This window comes from Hypanus sabinus, chromosome 1 (genome assembly GCF_030144855.1).
Source record: "Hypanus sabinus isolate sHypSab1 chromosome 1, sHypSab1.hap1, whole genome shotgun sequence".
Taxonomy (NCBI): Eukaryota; Metazoa; Chordata; class Chondrichthyes; order Myliobatiformes; family Dasyatidae; genus Hypanus; species Hypanus sabinus.
This window is the reverse complement of record NC_082706.1, coordinates 180,976,764-180,996,132: the sequence shown is the minus strand read 5'-3', so window position 1 is coordinate 180,996,132 and position 19,369 is coordinate 180,976,764. Positions and strand designations below refer to the sequence as shown.

The 19,369-nt window shown below is 41.5% G+C and overlaps 1 protein-coding gene across 1 annotated transcript; it reads right to left on the bottom strand.

Annotated features, from left to right (window-relative positions):
• Nucleotides 1-291: 291 nt before the first annotated feature.
• On the bottom strand, nt 292-19,154 carry xkr9 (XK, Kell blood group complex subunit-related family, member 9). The gene is made up of 3 exons (XM_059982661.1): nt 18,477-19,154; nt 12,874-13,061; nt 292-1,688 (listed from the first exon to the last, which is right to left on the bottom strand). Exons 1-3 carry the CDS (start codon nt 18,770-18,772, stop codon nt 943-945), a joined length of 1,230 nt encoding a protein of 409 aa, XP_059838644.1. The 5' UTR covers nt 18,773-19,154; the 3' UTR covers nt 292-942.
• Between the last annotated feature and the right edge of the window lie 215 nt (nt 19,155-19,369).

Genomic DNA, 19,369 nt, shown 5'->3' with positions numbered 1-19,369 from the left:
ATGATGCTCAGTGTTACATCTCGGTGGAATGAGTCTCTGGCTGAATGTACTCCTGTGCCTAACCAGTACATTATGGAGTGGATGGGAGACATTGTCCAAGATGGCATGCAACTTGGACAGCAGCAAATTAGTAAGTCAATTCAAAATTCTGACTACTAAATAGCTTTCTAACTGATCGGATAGAGAACTCTGTTTTTGCATGGTATTATTTTATTCATTATTTGGTAAATTTGCCTCTTCATTTGGCATCTTATTTTCCACTTAATTTTTAAATCTCAACTTCAGACCAAATATATTTGCAATATTCAAGTTTTATTGTCTTAGTTATTAAAATAAATTATTATTTCAATGATGCTGATAATAACATTGTACAATAAAGTCAGAATACTTAAAAAAACAAATAGGTTTTCTGAACTGATTCAAAGCAGCCACTGTGGAAAATTACACCTTTACCTGTGTTTGAAAATTATAGCCATTGAAAATTATATTTACAGCTTATCAATTCTAGAGCATATTTAAGATCTCCATTCAAAAGTTATTAACAGCAGAATGAGTATTTATACTCTATTAAATGGATTTGAATTGCACTGCCATATTGCAAAGCATTTTGTTTTCCAGTTACCTGTTACCATGCTTTGATTATTATGCAAACAAGTACAACACAAGATCCCCAAAATGAGATGAGCAACCGTGAATTGTTTATCTTGGTTGAGCAAGGAGTTGCTGTCTAGAAAACTCCCTGCTATTTCATAAACCATGCCATAGAATCTTTACCATACGCCTAAATTGACAGGTAGAGCTTCATTTCAAGAACTTGGTCATTATAAATTATAAATACAATCCAATAGAAAAATGATGATGTGCAAAATGTTTTTTAAACACCAAATATAACAACCTCCATCTGTAGAGGAAAGTCAAGTTCATTCCAGTGGTGGTTTATTCTTAATTAATGCTTAAAAATTTTTTTATTCGATAATTTACATCTCCAGATCTAGTATCTGCTGAATTTATCATAATGCTATTTTCATTTTTATTCTTCAGTATAACTGTTGAGTTTTTAGTTGGGGGTCCATCAACTTCATCACAAGAAAGGGATGATTGTGCTGCATTGTCAGTATGATTAAAGTCTCTATCAGTTGCCCTTTTTGGATGGGAACAACTGTAGTACAATACAAGACAAATGATCCCTAGAATTAGTGACGACACAATGGTAATACTAACAGGGAGATGGTAGCTTTTAACATCTGTAGAACATTTCTTAGACCAGCAGATGGCAAGTACTGCAACAGTTTCAATACATCTAAGTACGTAATAGATGGACATAATTTTTCTTGTATTCTTGTCTTTTATATTGAAAAAGGTGAAAACTAAGATGACGGCAACCACTGCCCGATAAATGACTTCCTGAATCTTTGATGTACAAAAATTGGTCTTCTGCACAAAGACATAGAAAATCATGATTAGCCATAAAACAAACAAGTAGACAGTCATAATGATGATATCTATCGTAGCCAGAAGAGTTATGAGCAAAATTCTTGCAGATAGTGTCAATAACTTATATAAGTAGTACAGTAAATAAGGGAGTACACAAATTAGTGTTGGATGGTCAGGTAAAGATTTCTTTAGTGCTGCATAGTAGTCCAAAGTAGCCCATGAAATGCTCATGCATGACAAAATCACAGACACATCTGCAAAAGAAAAGGAACACAGTGTCAAATACAATTCAGAATTTCAATACTAATTATTAATATTAATAAACTGCAATCTTTTGCATTCTACAACTTTTGTCATTGTACAGTATAGACAAGGTCATTCTGAGAAAATACAAAAATGTTTCATAGCGTGTTATCATCATTCACTATGCTTTCATCTCACATTTAATATACTATTAAATTATTGTCAGGATGATGTTGAATTGCAGCAAGGTGGGTTAGGAATTGACGAGCAAAGTTGAGTAAAACCGTTGCCACTAGGGATTTGGTTAACAACTCCAGTGAAGAAACAGATTTAATGTCACGGCATGTGTCATAAATTTTGTTAACTTTATACAACAGTACACAATAATAGAGAGAAAAGGCTGAATTACAGTAAGTATATATCAGTTAAATAAGTTATGCAAAAAATAAGAAATAAAAAAAGTGGTGAGGTAGTGGTCTTGGGTTCAATGTCCATTCAGAAATCAGACGGCAAAGGGGAAGAAGCTGTTCCTGAATCGTTGAGTGTGTGCCCTCAGGCTTCTTTAGCTCCTTCCAGATGGCAATGAGAAGAGGAGATGTGGGTGGTGTGGCTCCTTAATGATGGATCACCTTTTTGAGGCCCTGCTTCTTGAAGATGTCCTGGATACTATGGAGACTAGTACCCACGATGGTGCTGACCAATTTCTTCGATCCTGTGGAGTGGCACCACCCTCCCCCCATACCAGATGGTGATGCAGCCAGTTAGAATGTTCTCCACTGTACATCTGTAGAAATTTGCATGTGTTTTTGATGACATACCAAAATCTCCTCAAACACCTATTGAAATATCCCACTGTCTTGCCTTTATATGATGGGTCCAGGTTAGTTCCTCAGAGATATTGACACCCAGGGACTTGAAATCACTCACTCTCTCCTCTTCTGCTCTCTTTATGATAAATGGTATGTGTTTCCTCATCTTATCCTTTCTTTAGTCCACAATCAGTTTCTTGGTCTTACTGGCTTTGAGTGCAAGGTTGTTGCTGTGACACCACACAACTAGTTGGTATATCTCACTCCTGTATGCCCTCTCATCACCATCTGAGATTCTGCCAACAAAGGTTGTATTGTCAACAAATTTATAGATGGCATTTGAGCTGTGTGTGTCATGGGTAGAGAGGGAGTAGAGTAGTGTTCTAAGCACACATCCCTGAGGTGTGCCAGTATTGATTGTAAGTGAGGTGGAGATGTTATTTCCAATCCACACACATTTTGGTCTTCTGGTTAAGAAATCGAGGATCCAGTAAGAGGGAGGTACAGAGGCCCAGGTTCTGGAGCTTTTTGATCAGTACTGTAGGAATGATGGTGTTAATTGCTGAAATGTAGTCAATAAACAGCATTCTGACATAGATATTTCTATTGTCCAGATGATCCAAGACTGCATGGAGAGTCAGTGAGATCATATCGACTGTATTCCTATTTAGGCAATAGGCAAACTGAGACGGGAGTTGATTGTAGACATAACCAATTTCTCAAAGCATCTTATCGTTGCAGATGTGAGTGATACTGGACAGTAGCTATTAAGGCAGCTCACACTGCTCTTCTTGCTTACTGGTACAATTGCTGCTTTTTTGAAGCAGGTGGGAACTTCTGACTTTAGCAATAAGGGAGTGAAAACACCTTTGAACCACCACCAGTTGGCTGACACAGGTTTTCAGAGCCTCACCTGGAACTCCATTGGGGCCTGTCGCCTTGCAAGGGTTCACCCTCCTGAAAGACAGTCTGGCATCGGCCTCTGAGACAGAGATCACAGGGTCACTGGGTACTGCAGGGATCCTCATAACTGTAATTTTATCCTCCCTTTGAAGGAATTGTTTCTTAGCTCTTGAAATAGCCCTCCACAAGTCATACCTGGTTTTCTTGTACAGCCTTTGTCCCAAGCAGTATAAGGCTCACATCAGCAAATGAAGAGTTTCGCCTCCTTAGTCAAAGTTGCACCATTAGCAAAGGAACAGGTGCTGATCCATGCATAAAATATGTGACCATGAAATCATCTGGTACGTGAAAGAGCATATTGAGTGTGTGGTGCGACATCAAAAGGCAAAGAAAGAAGAACAGCAAGTCATGGGGCCAGACTATCATGGAAGTGGTCAGGGGAAAGAGGTTAAGGTCACCGATGGTCAGGACAGGTCAAAAGTGCTGAGTCACAATCAGATGAGGAAGGGGGTGGTGGTTACAGTAACAAACAGTTGCTTAAAGATAAAGATTTAGCTATATTTGTCACATGCACAAAGTTTCAAAACATACAGTTACAAGGATTACCCTCAACAATAATGATCAGCTAGGCACCGAGAAAATCTGTATTTATTGACAAGTACCTTTATTGTTTCAATTACAGTAACAAGCATATTAATTTGCAGACTAACTGTATGCATATCAGTGAGGTTTCACTGGCCCTCCATGAACAGTCAAAGAATAGAAAAGGTAATACCCTGGGGGAAAAATAAAGGTTGATGCTGAACAGCATGGTCCCAACCTGATCTCCACATGTCTGACATAGGGTCATTCACATCTGTGGTGATGGGTCTCCAGAGCTGTTGGTCCCACAATTCTCCACCTTATTATTTTCCTTATCCGATCAATCTACAATATTTCACTTTTGTTGGCTTGAGGTCACTTGTCAGATTATAATTGGATGTAGCCCAGGGCCTTTATGGCCTTTCCTCAAGCCTCATGTCTTAGGTGATTTTCCTTTTGTTTTTCTCCCCCATCTCAGACGGGTTCAAATTTGAGGAACAAACGCAGGGCCCAGATGATCACATCATAGACTATTCCTTCAGCAAAACTGCCATTTTACATAATAAACAGCTGCTTATCTAAGAGTAGACTTAGGCTTAGCAGATCCTTAGCAGAAACTCTGTGTCCATGTTCAACTGCACTGATTAAGTTATCAGGAAAAAAGAATAATTCACCACACAGTTCACAAAATGGCGGCTGCAAGTACAGTCTCACAAAATGGCCACCTCCATTCCTGCCACCACAAGGCAAGAACAAAGACTGTTGCTTTGTCTGTTTCTGCCCTTGCCTCATTCCTGTTCACTGATTTGTAGATTGTAGTTCTTACTGGCCAACGTACAGTGAAAGGGGTCATTTGTGATAATGACCAATGCAGTCTGAGGGTAAGCCCACAAGAGTGACCATGCTTCCAGCACCAACATAGGACCCATGGACAGGGCCCTGTCTTAACAGCTCCTCTTTAACTAAAGGATTCGTGTCTTGAGTAAGACCACGACTGCATGAAAGCACTTGTAATAAGGAACTGCCCTGCACCCACTATTTGATACCTCTCTGCTTCAGACGTCAGAGACCCGAATGGAAAATTAGGGACATAGTGGAAGATATGATGTCAAACTGTGTTCCAAAATACTTTTCCAAAAAAAATTATGTCAGAGGAGCATACAGAAGTATTCATTTCAGCTCATTGATCTCTAAAAGGTAAACATTAACGTTCCAAGATAAATAGGAAAACAAGATTATTTTTCAAAAGCAAACTGCTGCCTATGACATGGACTCTGGGCAGTGTGGAAAAATGAAGCCAGGGAAGAGAGGGCAGAGCAATGTGCACCAAATACTGGAGGAACTCAGCAAGTCAGGAAGCATCAATGGAAATGAATAAACAGTCAACATTTTGGGCCAAGTCTCTTCTTTAGGACTGGAAAGGGGAAGGTGCCATAATAAAAAGGTGGGGGGAAGGGAGGGAGGACTAGCTAGATAGTGATTGGTGAAGCCAGGTGGAGGAAAAGGAATCTGATAGGAGAGAAGAGTTGACCATGGGAGAAAGGAGGCACCGGGGGATAGGTAAGTGAGGAGAAGATGAAAGAGGCCAGAGTGGGGAATAGAAGTGGAGGAAAGAAGGAGGGGGAAAAGTTACTGGAAAGAGTAAATCGGATTGGAGGCTTTCTAGACAGAATACAAGGTGCCGCACATGAGGCTGCTTAACAAGTTAAGAGCTGATGGTATTACCAGAAAGATACTAGCATGGATAGAGGATTGGTTGATTTGCAGAGTTGCAGGAGGCAAAGAGTACGAATAAAGGGAGCCTTTTCTGGTTTGTCGCCAGTGACTAGTGCTGTTCCACAGAGGTCGATGTTGGGACTGCTTCTTTTTACGTTATATATAAATGATTTGAAAAATAGAATTGATGGATTTGTGGCCAAGTTTGCAGACAATATGAGGACACATGGATAGGCATGTAATTTTGAGGAAGTAGAGGAAGTTTAGAGGAGCTATAGAAGTGCTTGGAAGTAGGTACAGAGGAGTTGTCAGGGGTAAGTTTTTTTAAAGACGCAGAGGGTGGTGAGTGTGTGGAATGGGCTGGCAGCGATGGTGGTGGAGGTAGATACGATAGAATCTTTTAAGAGACTTTTAGATAGGTACATAGAGCTTAGAAAAGTAGAGGGCTATGGGTAACCCTAGGTAATTTCTAAAGTAAGTACATGTTTGGCACAGCATTGTGGGCCAAAGGGCCTGTATTGTGCTGTGGATTTTCTATGTTTCTATGGCTTAGAGAGATTAGGAGATCAGGCAAAAAAGTGGCAGATAGAATAGTGTCAGGAAGTGTTGGTCATGCATTTTCATAAAAGGAATAAAAGCTTAGACTATTATCTAAATATGGAGAAAATTCAAACATCCAAAATGCAAAGGAACTTGGGAGTCCTCATGTAAGATTCCCTAAAGGTTAACTAGCAGGTTGAGTCAGTGATGAGGAAGGTAAATGCAATGCTAGTGTTTATTTTGAGATGATTAAAATATAAAATCAAGGATATAAATATTAATAAGGCACTGATGAGGTCTCAGTTGGGGTATTACGAGCAATTTTGGCCCCTTTATCTAAGGAAGGATGTGCTGACATTGGAATCAGTTAGGAGGAGGTTCTCGAGACGAACTCCGGGGATGAAAGGCTTATCATATATGATATATATGATGGCTCTGGGCCTGTACTCACTGGAGTTTAGGAGAACAAGGGGGAATCTCACTGAAATCTATCAAATGTTAAAAGGCCTAGATAGAGGGGATATGGAGAGGAACTTCCCTGTAGTGGGGGAGTCTAGGACCAGAGCACAGAGTAGTGGGACGTCCCTTTAGAATGAAAATGAGGAGGAATTACTTTAGCCAGAGAGTGGTGAATCTGTGGCGTGAAACTCATTATCACAGGTGGCAATGGAGGCCAAGTCATCCAGTGTATTTATGGCAGAGGTTGATAGGTTCCTGACTAGTCAGGGTATGAATGATCATGTGGAGAAGGCAGGAGAATGGGGTTGAAAGGAATAATAAATCAGCATGATGGAACGGCAGAGCAGACGTAATGGGCAAACTTGCCTAACGCTGCTCCTGTCTTATGGTGTTGTTCTTCCACCCTGAGAGTGACTTCATAATGGAAGAAGAGGAAGAACATGTCAGAACGGGATTGTAGATAGGAATTAAGATGGGTCGCTACTGGCTGTTACCTCACCTGGAAGGACTGCCTGGGGCCCTGAATAATGGTAAGGGAGAAGGTGAATGGGCAAGTATTGCATTTCTGTCATTTGCAGGGATATGTGCCAGGTGTGAGATTAGTGGGGAGAGACAAATGGAGCCAATCATGGAAGGAGCAATTCCTGTGAAAAGTGGAGAATGGTGGGTATGAGGGAGATAAAGATTTTTTTGACTGTGGGATCCTGTTGAAGATGGCAGAAGTTGTGGAGAATCATTTGTTGGCTGTGGAGGCTCATTGGGTGATAGGTGAGAACAAGAGGAACCCTATCACTGTTAAGGCCGTGGGAAGACAGAGTGAGTGCAGATGTAAAGAAAATGGAGCAGCTGCAGATGAGGGCAGTGTCAATGGTGGAGGTAGGAAAATCCCATTCTTTGAAGAAGGAGGACATCTCTGATGTCCTGGAAAGGAAAGCCTCAACCTGGGAACAGATGCAGCAGAGACCAAGGAACGGAGAAAATGGATCAGCATTTTACAGGAGACAGAGTGTGAAGAGATATAGTCAAGATAGCCGTGGGAATCAGCAAGTTTATCAAAAGATGTCTGTAGACAGTTTGGCTCCAGAGATAGAGACAGAAAACTGAGAAAGGGGAGAAATGTCAGAAATGGACTGAGTGAATTTAACGGCAGGGTTGGAGGCAGAATAGATTAAATTGACCAACTCAGCATGGGTGCATGATGCAGCACCAATGCAGTCATTAGTGTAGTGCAGGAAGAGTTGGAGAGCATTACCAGGGAAGGATTGGAACATGGATTGTTCTACACAGCTGGGGTGCATGGCTTACCCCTTGAGGCTGAAGAAAGTGGGAAGAGCAGAAGGAGAAATTGTTGAGGGTGAGGACCAGTTCTGCCAGGTGGAGGATGATGATGGTGGAGGGGAACTGGTTGGGTCTTGAGCTGAGAAAGAACCAGAGAGTTTTAAGGCCTCCTTGGTGGGGATAGAAGTGCACAGGGACTGGATATCCATGGTAAAAATGAGGCGGTCAGCGACAGGGAATTTAAAATTGTTGGGGAGACTGAGAGCATTTTTCACCCTTATCAAGGGTAGAGCTCTTTCACCCTCTCAGTGAAAGTGAGAGTGCAGAGTAGCTAATTTACTGCACTTAATCATGAAGGGATTAAAAAATAAAAGGAAAAAGTAATGATGATAAACCATAAAATATTGGAGCATTAATAGGCCATTCAGCCCATCGAGTCTATTCTGCCATCATGGCTGATTTATTGTCCCTCTCAACCCCATTCTTCTGCCTCCTCCCCATAACCTTTGATGCCCTTGCTAATCAAAAAACACTCAACCTCCATTTCAAATATAAACAAAGACTTGGCCTCCTCAAAAGTATGTGCTAATGAATTCCGCAGAATCACCACCCTCTGGCTAAAGATATTCTTCCTCATCTCTGTACTGAAGAGACATCCTTGTATTATGAGGCTGTGCCCTCAGGTCTTAGACCCCCACTCTAGGAAACATCCTTTCTATATCCACTCTATCTAGGCCTTTCAATATGCAATATGTTTCAATAAGATCCCCTATTATTCTTCAAACGAGTACAGGCCAAGAGCCTTCAAATACTCCTCCAACTTCAACCCTTCCATTCTCAAGATCATTCTTGTGAACTTCATCTGGACCCTCTCCAATGCCAGCATACCCATCGAGCCAGACTCTACCAAATAAATGATATTAGTTGCCATTATTGAAACGTTATTGATTATTGATTGAAACGTTTAAGATAATTAAAGGATTTGATAGGATTGAGGCAGGAAATATGTTCCAGATGTTGGGAGAGTCCAGTACCAGAGGGCATGAATTGAGAATAAGAGGTCAGTTATTTAAAACAGAGTTGAGGAAGAGCTTCTTCTCCCAGAGAGTTGTGGAGGTGTGGAATGCACTGCCTCGGAAGACGGTGGAGGCCAATTCTCTGGATGCTTTCAAGAAGGAGCTGGATAGATATCTGATGGATAGGGGAATCAAGGGATATGGGGACAAGGCAGGGACTGGGTATTGATAGTGAATGATCAGCCATGATCTCAGAATGGCGGTGCAGACTCGAGGGGCCGAATGGTCTACTTCTGCACCTATTGTCTATTGTCTATTGTCTATTAAAAAGGCCTGAAGAGGATACCACTAATCAGATAATCCCCATCCACATTGTAAACTGCGATCAAACACAAGGAAATGCGCAGATGCTGGAAATTCAAACAACAACACACACAAAATGCTGGTGGAACACAGCAGGCCAGGCAGGATCTATAAGGAGAAGCACTGTCGACGTTTCGGGCCGAGACCCTTCGTCAGGACTAACTGAAAGGAAAGATAGTAAGAGATTTGAAAGTATTGGGGGGAGGGGAAATGCGAAATGATAAGAGAAGACCAGAGGGGCTGGGATGAAGCTAAGAGCTGGAAAGGTGATTGGCGAAAGTGATACAGAGCTGGAGAAGGGAAAAGGATCATGGGACGGGAGGCCTCGGGAGAAAGAAAAGGTGGGGGGGGGGGAGCACCAGAAGGAGATGGAGAACAGGCAAACAACTAAATATGTCAGAAATGGGGTAAGAAGGGGAGGAGGGGCATTAACGGAAGTTAGAGAAGTCAATGTTTATGCCATCAGGTTGGAGGCTACCCAGCCGGTATATAAGGTGTTGTTCCTCCAACCTGAGTTTGGATCCATTTTGACAGTAGAGGAGGCCATGGATAGACATATCAGAATGGGAATGGGACGTGGAATTAAAATGTGTGGCCACCGGGAGATCCTGCTTTTTCTGGCGGACCGAGCGTAAGTGTTCAGCGAAACGGTCTCCCAGTCTGCGTCAGGTCTCACCAATATATAAAAGGCCACACCGGGAGCACCGGACGCAGTACACCACACCAGCCGACTCACAGGAGAAGTGTCGCCTCACCTGGAAGGACTGTCTGGGGCCCTGAGTGGTGGTGAGGGAGGAAGTGAGGAACTGCGATCAATCTTTGTCTTGAAATGAATGTTTTCCGGGCAAACCCATTTTTAAAACTGAGTCTACACTCCATATGTATTTATATCAAGAACATCTGTAATGATTTTAAAAATTGTTGCAGAAAACTTGATTGAACCAATATTTAATATTACAACAAAATTACATCATTTTATTGGCCCCAGAATGGCAGTGCACTAGCCACCATGTTGTGCCTGTAACATAAATGGAATTCTTTATAGAACAACCAGCTATGAATTGACATCAAGTACACAGTAAGACCATCAATGTTATTAAATGAGTCTCACACTAATCAGCTCCTGTGGTGGCAATGGCAATATAATTGGGGATGTCAGAGCAATTACCTAGGTCCTAATGCAGGGCACAACCTGCTGCTTGGACAACTTAAACACTGGCCCAAATAGACTGGAAAGGCAGGATGTCAGACCGATTTCACTTACTCTCCTACAATGTTCACTTCTCTCTTCATGGAGCTAAGGCTGTGACATATCTCCTGCAGCTGTGCTTTCTGTCTGAGCTTTGTGGTGATTTGCCAACTAATACGATGAACTGAGACCGAGGATTTGGGCCTACTTTGGGCTGCTCCAGAGATACGAATTTAAGGACTCAATTTGATTCTTTCAGGTTTCTTGATTTGTGGCTGCCTGTAAGCAGACAAATCTCAAGTTGTACAATTTACAAATTCTTTGATAATAAATTTACTTTGACAGGAGGTCCTTACCAGAGACATTCTTGTGTCTGCATCAGTTGTCCAAAGCCCTCTTCCTTAACTACTGATATAATTTTGAGGATACACAGCCAACAAGGCAACTAGCAACAAAAGTTGGCATATATATTCTACAGCCGACAAAGCTAGGCTATGCCACCAATAATGAATGGAAATACAGAGGTCCAGCAGCCAGGGCAGAACTACTGAATATCTACTAGATGGTTCATTTCCTTCTTTATCATTAGCAGAAGCCAATACCAAAAACAGGCTATAACTACCTTCAGAAGAACCGAGAGGATGACTCATCTCAGCTTCTTCTAAGATCCCATCATCACAGAAGAGTGTTCAGGCAATTCAATTCCCTTCATTTGATAGAAAGAAACAGCTGAGAGCAATGGATAGAGTGAAGCTGTGACACAAGACATCATGCCATCTTTAGTCCCATAAACCCATGGTCCAGAATCAGCCATTTAATACAGCAACATGGAAAATTGCCCAGGTATGAATTGTCCACCAAAAGCAAGGCAAATTCAATGCAAATAATTATCATGGCATTAGCCTGGGCTCACTCATCAAGAAAAAAAAATGGAAAGTTTTGTTAACTAAATGATTCAATTGCACTTATTCTACAACAACCTTTACATTCTGTTGAGTCTACATTACAGAACCAATCCAAGTACATATACAAATGATTAGAATTCCAAAGACGTGGTGACGGTAATTGTTCTTGACATAAAGGCAGAATTTAAGCGGGTATGGTATTAAATAACCCAGGTAAATCAGTTAGGATTAAAAGGAAAACTGTTCACAAACTGAAGTTGAAAGGCTCTAGTTGAAGATCAATTATCTTAAGTCAGTACATCACTGCAGGAGTTCCTATGGGGAGTTTATTTGACTCAGTCATCAATAACCTTCCTCACATGATAGGGTCAGGGATATGGATATTTACTAATGATTGCACAATGTACAATTCCATTTGCAACTCCTCAATAACTGCCTGCACACAGCAAGTTCTAGACATTCAGGCAGAAGCCAAGAAGTGACAGGTCAAATTTACCAATGCTAATGCCAGACTACAACCATCTTCAACAAGAGAGTGGAACCATCTACCCTTGATGTTCAATGTAACTAGCATGACTGACAACCCAACTTTAAGATTCTGGGGATGGCTTTGATCAGAAACTCATCGAGACTAGACATACAAATGATTTGCCACAGAAGCCAGCTAAAGGTTAGGTAATGTATAGCAAGTGTTTCACTTCCTAAGACAAAGCTTTTCCGTCTTCCACAAGGCACAAGTTAGATGTGTGATGAAAATGCTCTCCAATTGCTGGGATGGGTGCTGCTCCAACAACATTGAATATATTTGTAAGACAGTTAAACATGAGTTTCTCAGGGGTAGCTCAGGCTGCTATAAATGCGGACTCTGCTACCTATACCCATGTCCCATTAATAAAATACAAGAAGTATGCTATAGCTCTACCTAGGCGATAAGGACAAGTCACATGCTGAGACTCGAATCCTCTCAAACATAAACTAAAACATTACTGCTTCAATTCCAGGAGCCAGGAATGGTTGCATAGAAGAATACTGTACTTAATTATTAAGGCATAAGGCAAATTGGAAAATTATTTAGATATTGGTAAATGTATAGCTGCCAACATGAATAAAGGCTATAGTTTCAATACAACACTGCAAGTTAAATTATTGCTTTCAATTATTTCCTAACTTTAGATGATAAATGGTGGGAGCTTGTAACTTGGTGAGTAAAGTTCTAATGGGAGATCTGAAAATTTCTGTGGAAATCCCATCCCAACAATGGAAGAATATACCTAATTTTTTTGGTGTATCAAAGGAGCACCATGAGACAGGACTGTAGAATATAGCACAGGGACCAATTGTGCTTAGACCCAGGAAAATCCACTGTTTAATTCATAAACCAATTTAAAAGCAATGGTACATAACAGCAATAACAGGTTTAATAAAAGCAAACTTACACTGAATATATTTTCCATTATTATCTATCAGGAGAATGAAGCCCTGGAGAACAGCTTGAGGTGCTGCTTCCAAAAATGCCTCAAACAATCGTAACATGCTTAAATCTGTAGCTGAGTATATGGCAGACATGACGCTCTCTTCTTTTTTGAATGCTGCCTTGTATCCATATTTAAGTGTCTCGATAAACCTTTGAAAACAAGGAAAAAGATATTTTTCTCAATATAATAGCAAAGTCAAAAAGTCAAAGTCAAGTTCATTGTCATAAGCACAAGTACATAAGTGCACAGGTGCAATGGAAAGCCTTAAATTTTCATGCTGAGAACTAATTTAATGTGCTTTATATTTTAAAGGATTTGAAATAAATAATTCAGAATCATGTCCTAAACAAAACTATCAGACCTTCAGGATGTTAGTAATGAAGAATGGATTCTGTAATTATTCAGAATATATTATTAAATATAGGATTTGATAGATTAAGAAGAGTTGTGTAGGGCAACAGATTTTTATATTGTAAATATTGCAGGGAATAGGAATAAACAAATGAAACAGAACACATGTATGTTCTACAAAATTGCCATTAAGAACACATTAGAAAGAACGGTTCTGCTAGGTTGTTTTGGACAGGGGCAGTAGTAGGGATAAGCTCCCAGTACCTATTAAATGCTCCCAAAGGTCTGCATCTCAAATAGCCTCTAACAATCAAGTCCAGCTCCTGGCCTGCACATGTGGCTTAGCTGCTAAGCCTGACAGAATCATTTCTACTGGTAGCAAAAGGGGCAAAGGTGGGTTACTGTCACCTTAAAACCAATCACTTTGGGCTCATCAGCCATGGTTGACAGCTCACCTACGAGAAGGAAGACTCTGACCTCAAACCTTCGCTGCCTGTGACTATACCCATCCATGGGGAAGGCTCTGAGAGCAAACCCAGAGGAAAAATCTGGAGCTGAAGTCTCTTAGTCAGTGCAACCTTGAGTTTTATGCTGACCGGCAACTCCTGTGAGGCCGCCGGTGCCAAACTGTATCGGTCTTTGCTGTATCAGCTGTACGGCGAGGGAGAGCCTGCTGTATGAGCAACAGATCGTTCTCCATATTGTACTGCCCTGGCTTGCATATCACTGGACAGCTGGGATGCAACATCCATGGTTGAGCCCAACAGAGGGCCTCAAGGACACAAAATAAAAAGCTTAATTTGATTTTAATTACTACTTAACTGTCACATTCAGCCATCTGGTCTCAACGTATCAAATATATTCTCGTTGTTCTGTCTGTACATCCACCACCTTCGCAGCTAACCAAACTAATTTTGGGTTTTTTTTCCTTCTTCTTTCCTGGTCCTGATGATGGGCCCTGTAATGTTACTCAGTTCCCTATCTACAAAAGTTGCCTGGCCTGATGAAGAGTTCCAGCTGGCCTGGGTGTGAGGGTGGATTGCTCCAAGTGCCGAGCCAATTTGGAGAGGCCAAGAACGGATTCTTTGGCAACAAAATCTAGGTCCAAAGCAAATCGCCGTGATGAGGCCCAGGTCCTAGTGTGAGGTGCAATCTGCTGTGAGGACAATTTAAATACCGGCCCAGATAGACTGTGGACTCCTCTGCCCATGACGCTACAGCTGAGATACTGCCCCCCAGTTGCTGTGCTTCATGTCTGCGAACTTTGCATCAATTTGCCCCACTAATATGATGAACCGAATAAACTTTGGGCTTACTTGGGGCTGCTCCGGGGATTTGCATCTAAGGACTCAATTTGGTTCGGAATGCTGTTGTCATTGCTTGCTTCTATTGTTTGCATGATTTGTTTTTTTCTCTCTCTTTCTATGTGGGGTTTGGTCTTTTTTTAAAAAATTGGGTTCTTTCAGGTTCCTTGCTTTGCAACTGCCTGTAAGCAAACAAATCAAGGTTGTCTAATTTATACATTTTTTGATAATAAATGCACCTTGAATACCTCAGATGTCCAGAATCTACAATTTATCTTCATTAGGAGCACACACGTCAGTATAACAATTCACCAACCAAGATCCCTTGATATTGATAGGAAGGGAGATTGGGTGTACCAGAACTATATACACTGGAAGTTAAAGGAATGGTGATGTCATGGAAACTTAGTTCTCTACTTATGTTGCTATCTTTCCAATTCCCTGACAAAGTTCTGCTTGATGTCAGATAACCAATATGACAAATTACAAACAGCGGAGAAAAGGAGGTAAAGACAGAGGTGAAGTCAAGTGAGGGTGAAGGTTGAATTTATCATTGCATCTTTCAATGATTTAGTGAATGGCAAAAAGGCACCAAATTAAACCCTTCAGGTATTTTCAATGTACATTATGGTAACGGACATAAAAGCTGTTATAGGGTGTTAGAAACCGAACATAAGTGAATTACATATGATTTAATTGACAACTTGACATCAACAAGTAAAACGATGTAAGTATGGGACTTATGTATGTAGTCAAGCTAACATTGTCTCAAATTCATTCACCACATCAGATGCTTATCCCGGCAATCCTTCTGTAGGCAAACCCAGCAGCAGCAACCCCACCAGAACGGATTCTCACCTCCTACACAACTCCAGCTACTCATTCAAACCAACAACAATATCACAATGTTAATAGCCCAGTATCTCATGACAAACATGTCTTGCCCATGGCCTTGATCTAACCTTGAGGCTGTTACAAGGATCTACCCCTCAGTAATAATGATCAGAGAGGCATAGAGAGAACCTGTAATTGCTGACAAGTACCTTTACTGTGTTACACAACAGAACACCTGTGTGCATACCTAAGTTTTCCTGAGCTTCCATGAAGAGTCAAAGAATAGAAAAGGTAATGGCAGCAAAAGAAGTCTGTGCTGGCCATGCATTCCTCGTGGTCCTGCTCTGATCTCCACGTGATGGTTGGTCTCTGGCTTTGCATTCGAAGTCTTTGCTTTTATACTCTTTTCAGAGAAACATAGAAAACCTACAGCTTTAAGTTTTTCAGGGTGAATATCACAAATGACCTGACTTGGTCTAACCAAGCAGAGTCCACTGCCAAGAAGGCCACCCAGTGCCTTTACTTCCTGAGCAAGCTGAAGAAATTTGGCCTGTCCCCTAAAACCCTCACTAATTTTTATAGGTGCACCGTAGAACACATTCTTCTAGGGTGCATCACAACCTGGCATGGAAGTTGTCCTGTCCAAGACCGGAACAAGCTGCAGAAGATCATGAACCTAGCCCAGCACGTCACACAAACCAATCTTCCATTCTTGGATTCACTTTACACTACACATTGTCGGAGCAGTGCCGCCAGGATAATCAAGGACACGACCCACCCAGCTAACACACTTTTTGTCCCTCTTCCTTCCAGAAGAAGGTTCAGGAGCATGAAGATATGTACGGCCAGATTTGGGAACAGCTTCTTTCCAACTGTGATAAGACTGCTGAACAGATCCTAACCCGGATCTGAGCCGTACCTTCCAAATATCTGGACCTGACATGCACTACCGTACTTTCCCTTTTCTATTTTCTAATTAAGATTTATATTTTAAATTTTTATTATATTTACTTCGATTTGTACTTCAGGGAGCACGAAGCACAGTAACAAATATCACTGTGATGATTGTACGCTCTAGTATCAATTGTTTGGTGATAATAAAGTATTTGTATTTGTAATACAGGCCCTTTGACCCACAAAGCTGTGAACATGTCCTTACTTTAGAAATTCCCTAGGTTTACCCATAGCCCTCTATTTTCCTGAGCTCCATGCACCTGTCCAGGAGTCTCTTAATCATATCCACCCATCATATCCATCTCCACCACCATTGCCGGCAGCCCATTCCATGCAATCACCACTCTCTGCGTAAAAAACTTACCCCTGACATCTCCTCTGTACCTACTTCCAAGCACCTTAAAACTGCACCCTCTCATGCTAGTCATCTCATATGTCGTGAAATTTGTTAACTTTGCAGCAGCAGTATAACACAATACATAATAACATAGGGGAAGTACTATTAAATACATTTTCTTACCAGTTCAAGAGTCACAATTCAGTCTTGTTGGCTGTGGGTCACCTGACTGACCTATATCACCTTCTTATTGGCTTTGGTCCAAGCCAGCATCCATTTCTTGCCCTCTTCCACAAGAGACTCCTGGTAATTTATGGCTCCTTGTTCTAAATCAGTTACCAAACCATTAACCAGCTCAAATCACTCAGACCCCATCATTCAAAAGCCTACATGTTATATCATAGCAAAGAACACCTCACAAATAACTTTTTAATTTGGAAATGATGTCTAGTCCTGCATATCTCCTGGAGCATCATTGTCTCTGCTTAAAAACATTGATTCGACCAAGCAGAACCATTTCACAAAATGGAGGATGCAGAGCATCTCTACAAAATGGCAGCTTCCATTCCTCCAACTTCATGGCAAGGACAAAGACAATTGGTTTGTCTACTTCCACTGTCCTTGACTCATTTGAATTCACTGATTTGTATGTAAACTGTCACTCTGGCCAACAAAGTGAAAGAAAGACTTTTGTCTATAATAATTATCCAGAGCAGATTTCATTAATTTATTTATTTAGAAATACAGCACAGTAACAGGCCCTTCTGCGCCAACAAGCCCACGCTTCCCAATTACATGCATACGACTAATTAACCTAACCTATATATCTTTGAAATGTAGGAGGAAACCCACACACAGTCATTGGGAGAATATGGTAGGACATTCAGTGGTAGGAATTGAACCTGTGTTGATGGTGCTGTGATAGTATTACTGTTTTTGCATGTGAAGCTTTGGGCTTCATGTACAACTGAATCAGAATCAGGTTTATTATCACTGACATATGTCATGAAATTTGTTTTGTAGTGGCAGCACATTGCAAGACATAAGTTGCAATAAGAAATTAAGAAAGCCATGTGGGAAGATGAATAATGATCCATATCTGCAGGGTTCATGTACAAAACATGTTGGTCCATCAACACTGAATGATTCCCAATTATCAGCAATTCTGGTGAGCGGGTGCTAAATGGGGACACTAAATCAACACTTCTTACGGCTTTTGCAAATAGCATTAGGGACAGGCACTTGGAAACCACAGCTGACAGACTAGATGGGTCCAAGGGAAAGATCGTAAACACTGCTATGGTGTTAACATCTACACTACCCTAGCCGGTGGTATCGCCAAACAGATTTCCACATGGGTAACAATGGGGCGTGGGAGGTGTTTCTGCAATTTGTGATCATTGTCAACCATCCTGAACTACCAATAGCCAATATCATTTCATGATATACTGTGTGAATCTCCCGAACTGGACCCCTTCTACGTCCTTTCAAAGTGTAAAACAATGTGGTTTCGAGCTGGGTGAGTGATTTTTGCTCCAGAAAAAAAGTGAGCCTTGATGGGCTAGGAAGTTAGCAAATTGCCAATATACCCCGCTCAATTTCACAAGCTTTTCATAACTGAGATAAAATATGCCTCCCTTCCAATTCCCAGTCATTCTAAATGTGCCACGTCTGTCCGGTCAGCTAAGTTTCACGATCATTCGCACCAACTAGACGAACATCATAAAAAATGGACATAAGCGAACTGGACAAACCGGAGACTAATTCGGCTGAGTGGTACTCACCGTAGCAGCACGCCCATCTGGAAAATATGCAGTGCACCGAACAGCGACGAGCGGCCTCGGGTGTGTGGTCCCTGTGAATTGTTCTCATCATCTTTGTACCACGACCAACTGAAACTCTGCAGGATTATAGCAGAAACCAGGATCACGGACAGCACCAGCGAAAACCGGAAAAGGTGTCCATCGGTAAGGTACACTGCCGCAACCCCGAGATCGGTCCCAATGTCTGTCAAGTACAGCAGAAATCCAAGTAGGGTCAGCGCAAAGCTGCACTTGCCAAAGTTTCGCTCGATTGTCATAATCCACCGCTAATCCTCCCTGCTTTCAATCCATACCCTTTCCTGGCGAAGAGTCCCTTTCCGTTTTCTGTGACCCGGTTCTCAGAAATGACGCTTTAATTGATTCATCGTTAAGATTAGTTTACATTTGGGTCGGGAGTCAGATGACACTGGTTAATTCCAGAGTTTGGGGTAAAGTCCATATGTAAACCAACGAAGAGGCGGAGGATTTCAGCGTGTTGTTTCCGTGCCTTCACATCCGAACGTGACAACCGTTGCTCATTCATGTGTTTAGAAATCTTCTGACAACCTTATACAGAAGTTTTGCAACTTCCTTTTTTCTAAATTACTAATGTGAAAACACTTGATGGCCAGTTAAAAGTTCCCACAGGCAAACTGCTTCCTACCTCATAAAAGCCCTTACAGCGACTCAAACACAAGGCTTTCACTTTCGGTCTGCTTTCTCGACTTGGAATTCAAGTTTCTAATTAAAGAAATTAGTGAAAAATCTGACTCCTAGAAAGTCATACAGCACGGAAGCGAACCCCTAAAAGCCCATTGACATTCTTTCCTCCACATCCATCACCCCGCCCAGGTTCCGCCACTCTCTTTTCACAC

What these genes read in the sequence shown, in the direction of transcription:
- xkr9 (XM_059982661.1), bottom strand. Translation starts at nt 18,772, where the DNA reads ATGACAATCGAGCGAAACTTTGGCAAGTGCAGCTTTGCGCTGACCCTA. An exon ending in CAGATGGGCGTGCTGCTACG is followed by an intron (nt 13,062 to 18,476) that starts GTGAGTACCACT and finishes TTGTTTTCAAAG; the next exon opens with GTTTATCGAGACACTTAAAT. An exon ending in TAATGGAAAATATATTCAGT is followed by an intron (nt 1,689 to 12,873) that starts GTAAGTTTGCTT and finishes TTTCTTTTGCAG; the next exon opens with ATGTGTCTGTGATTTTGTCA.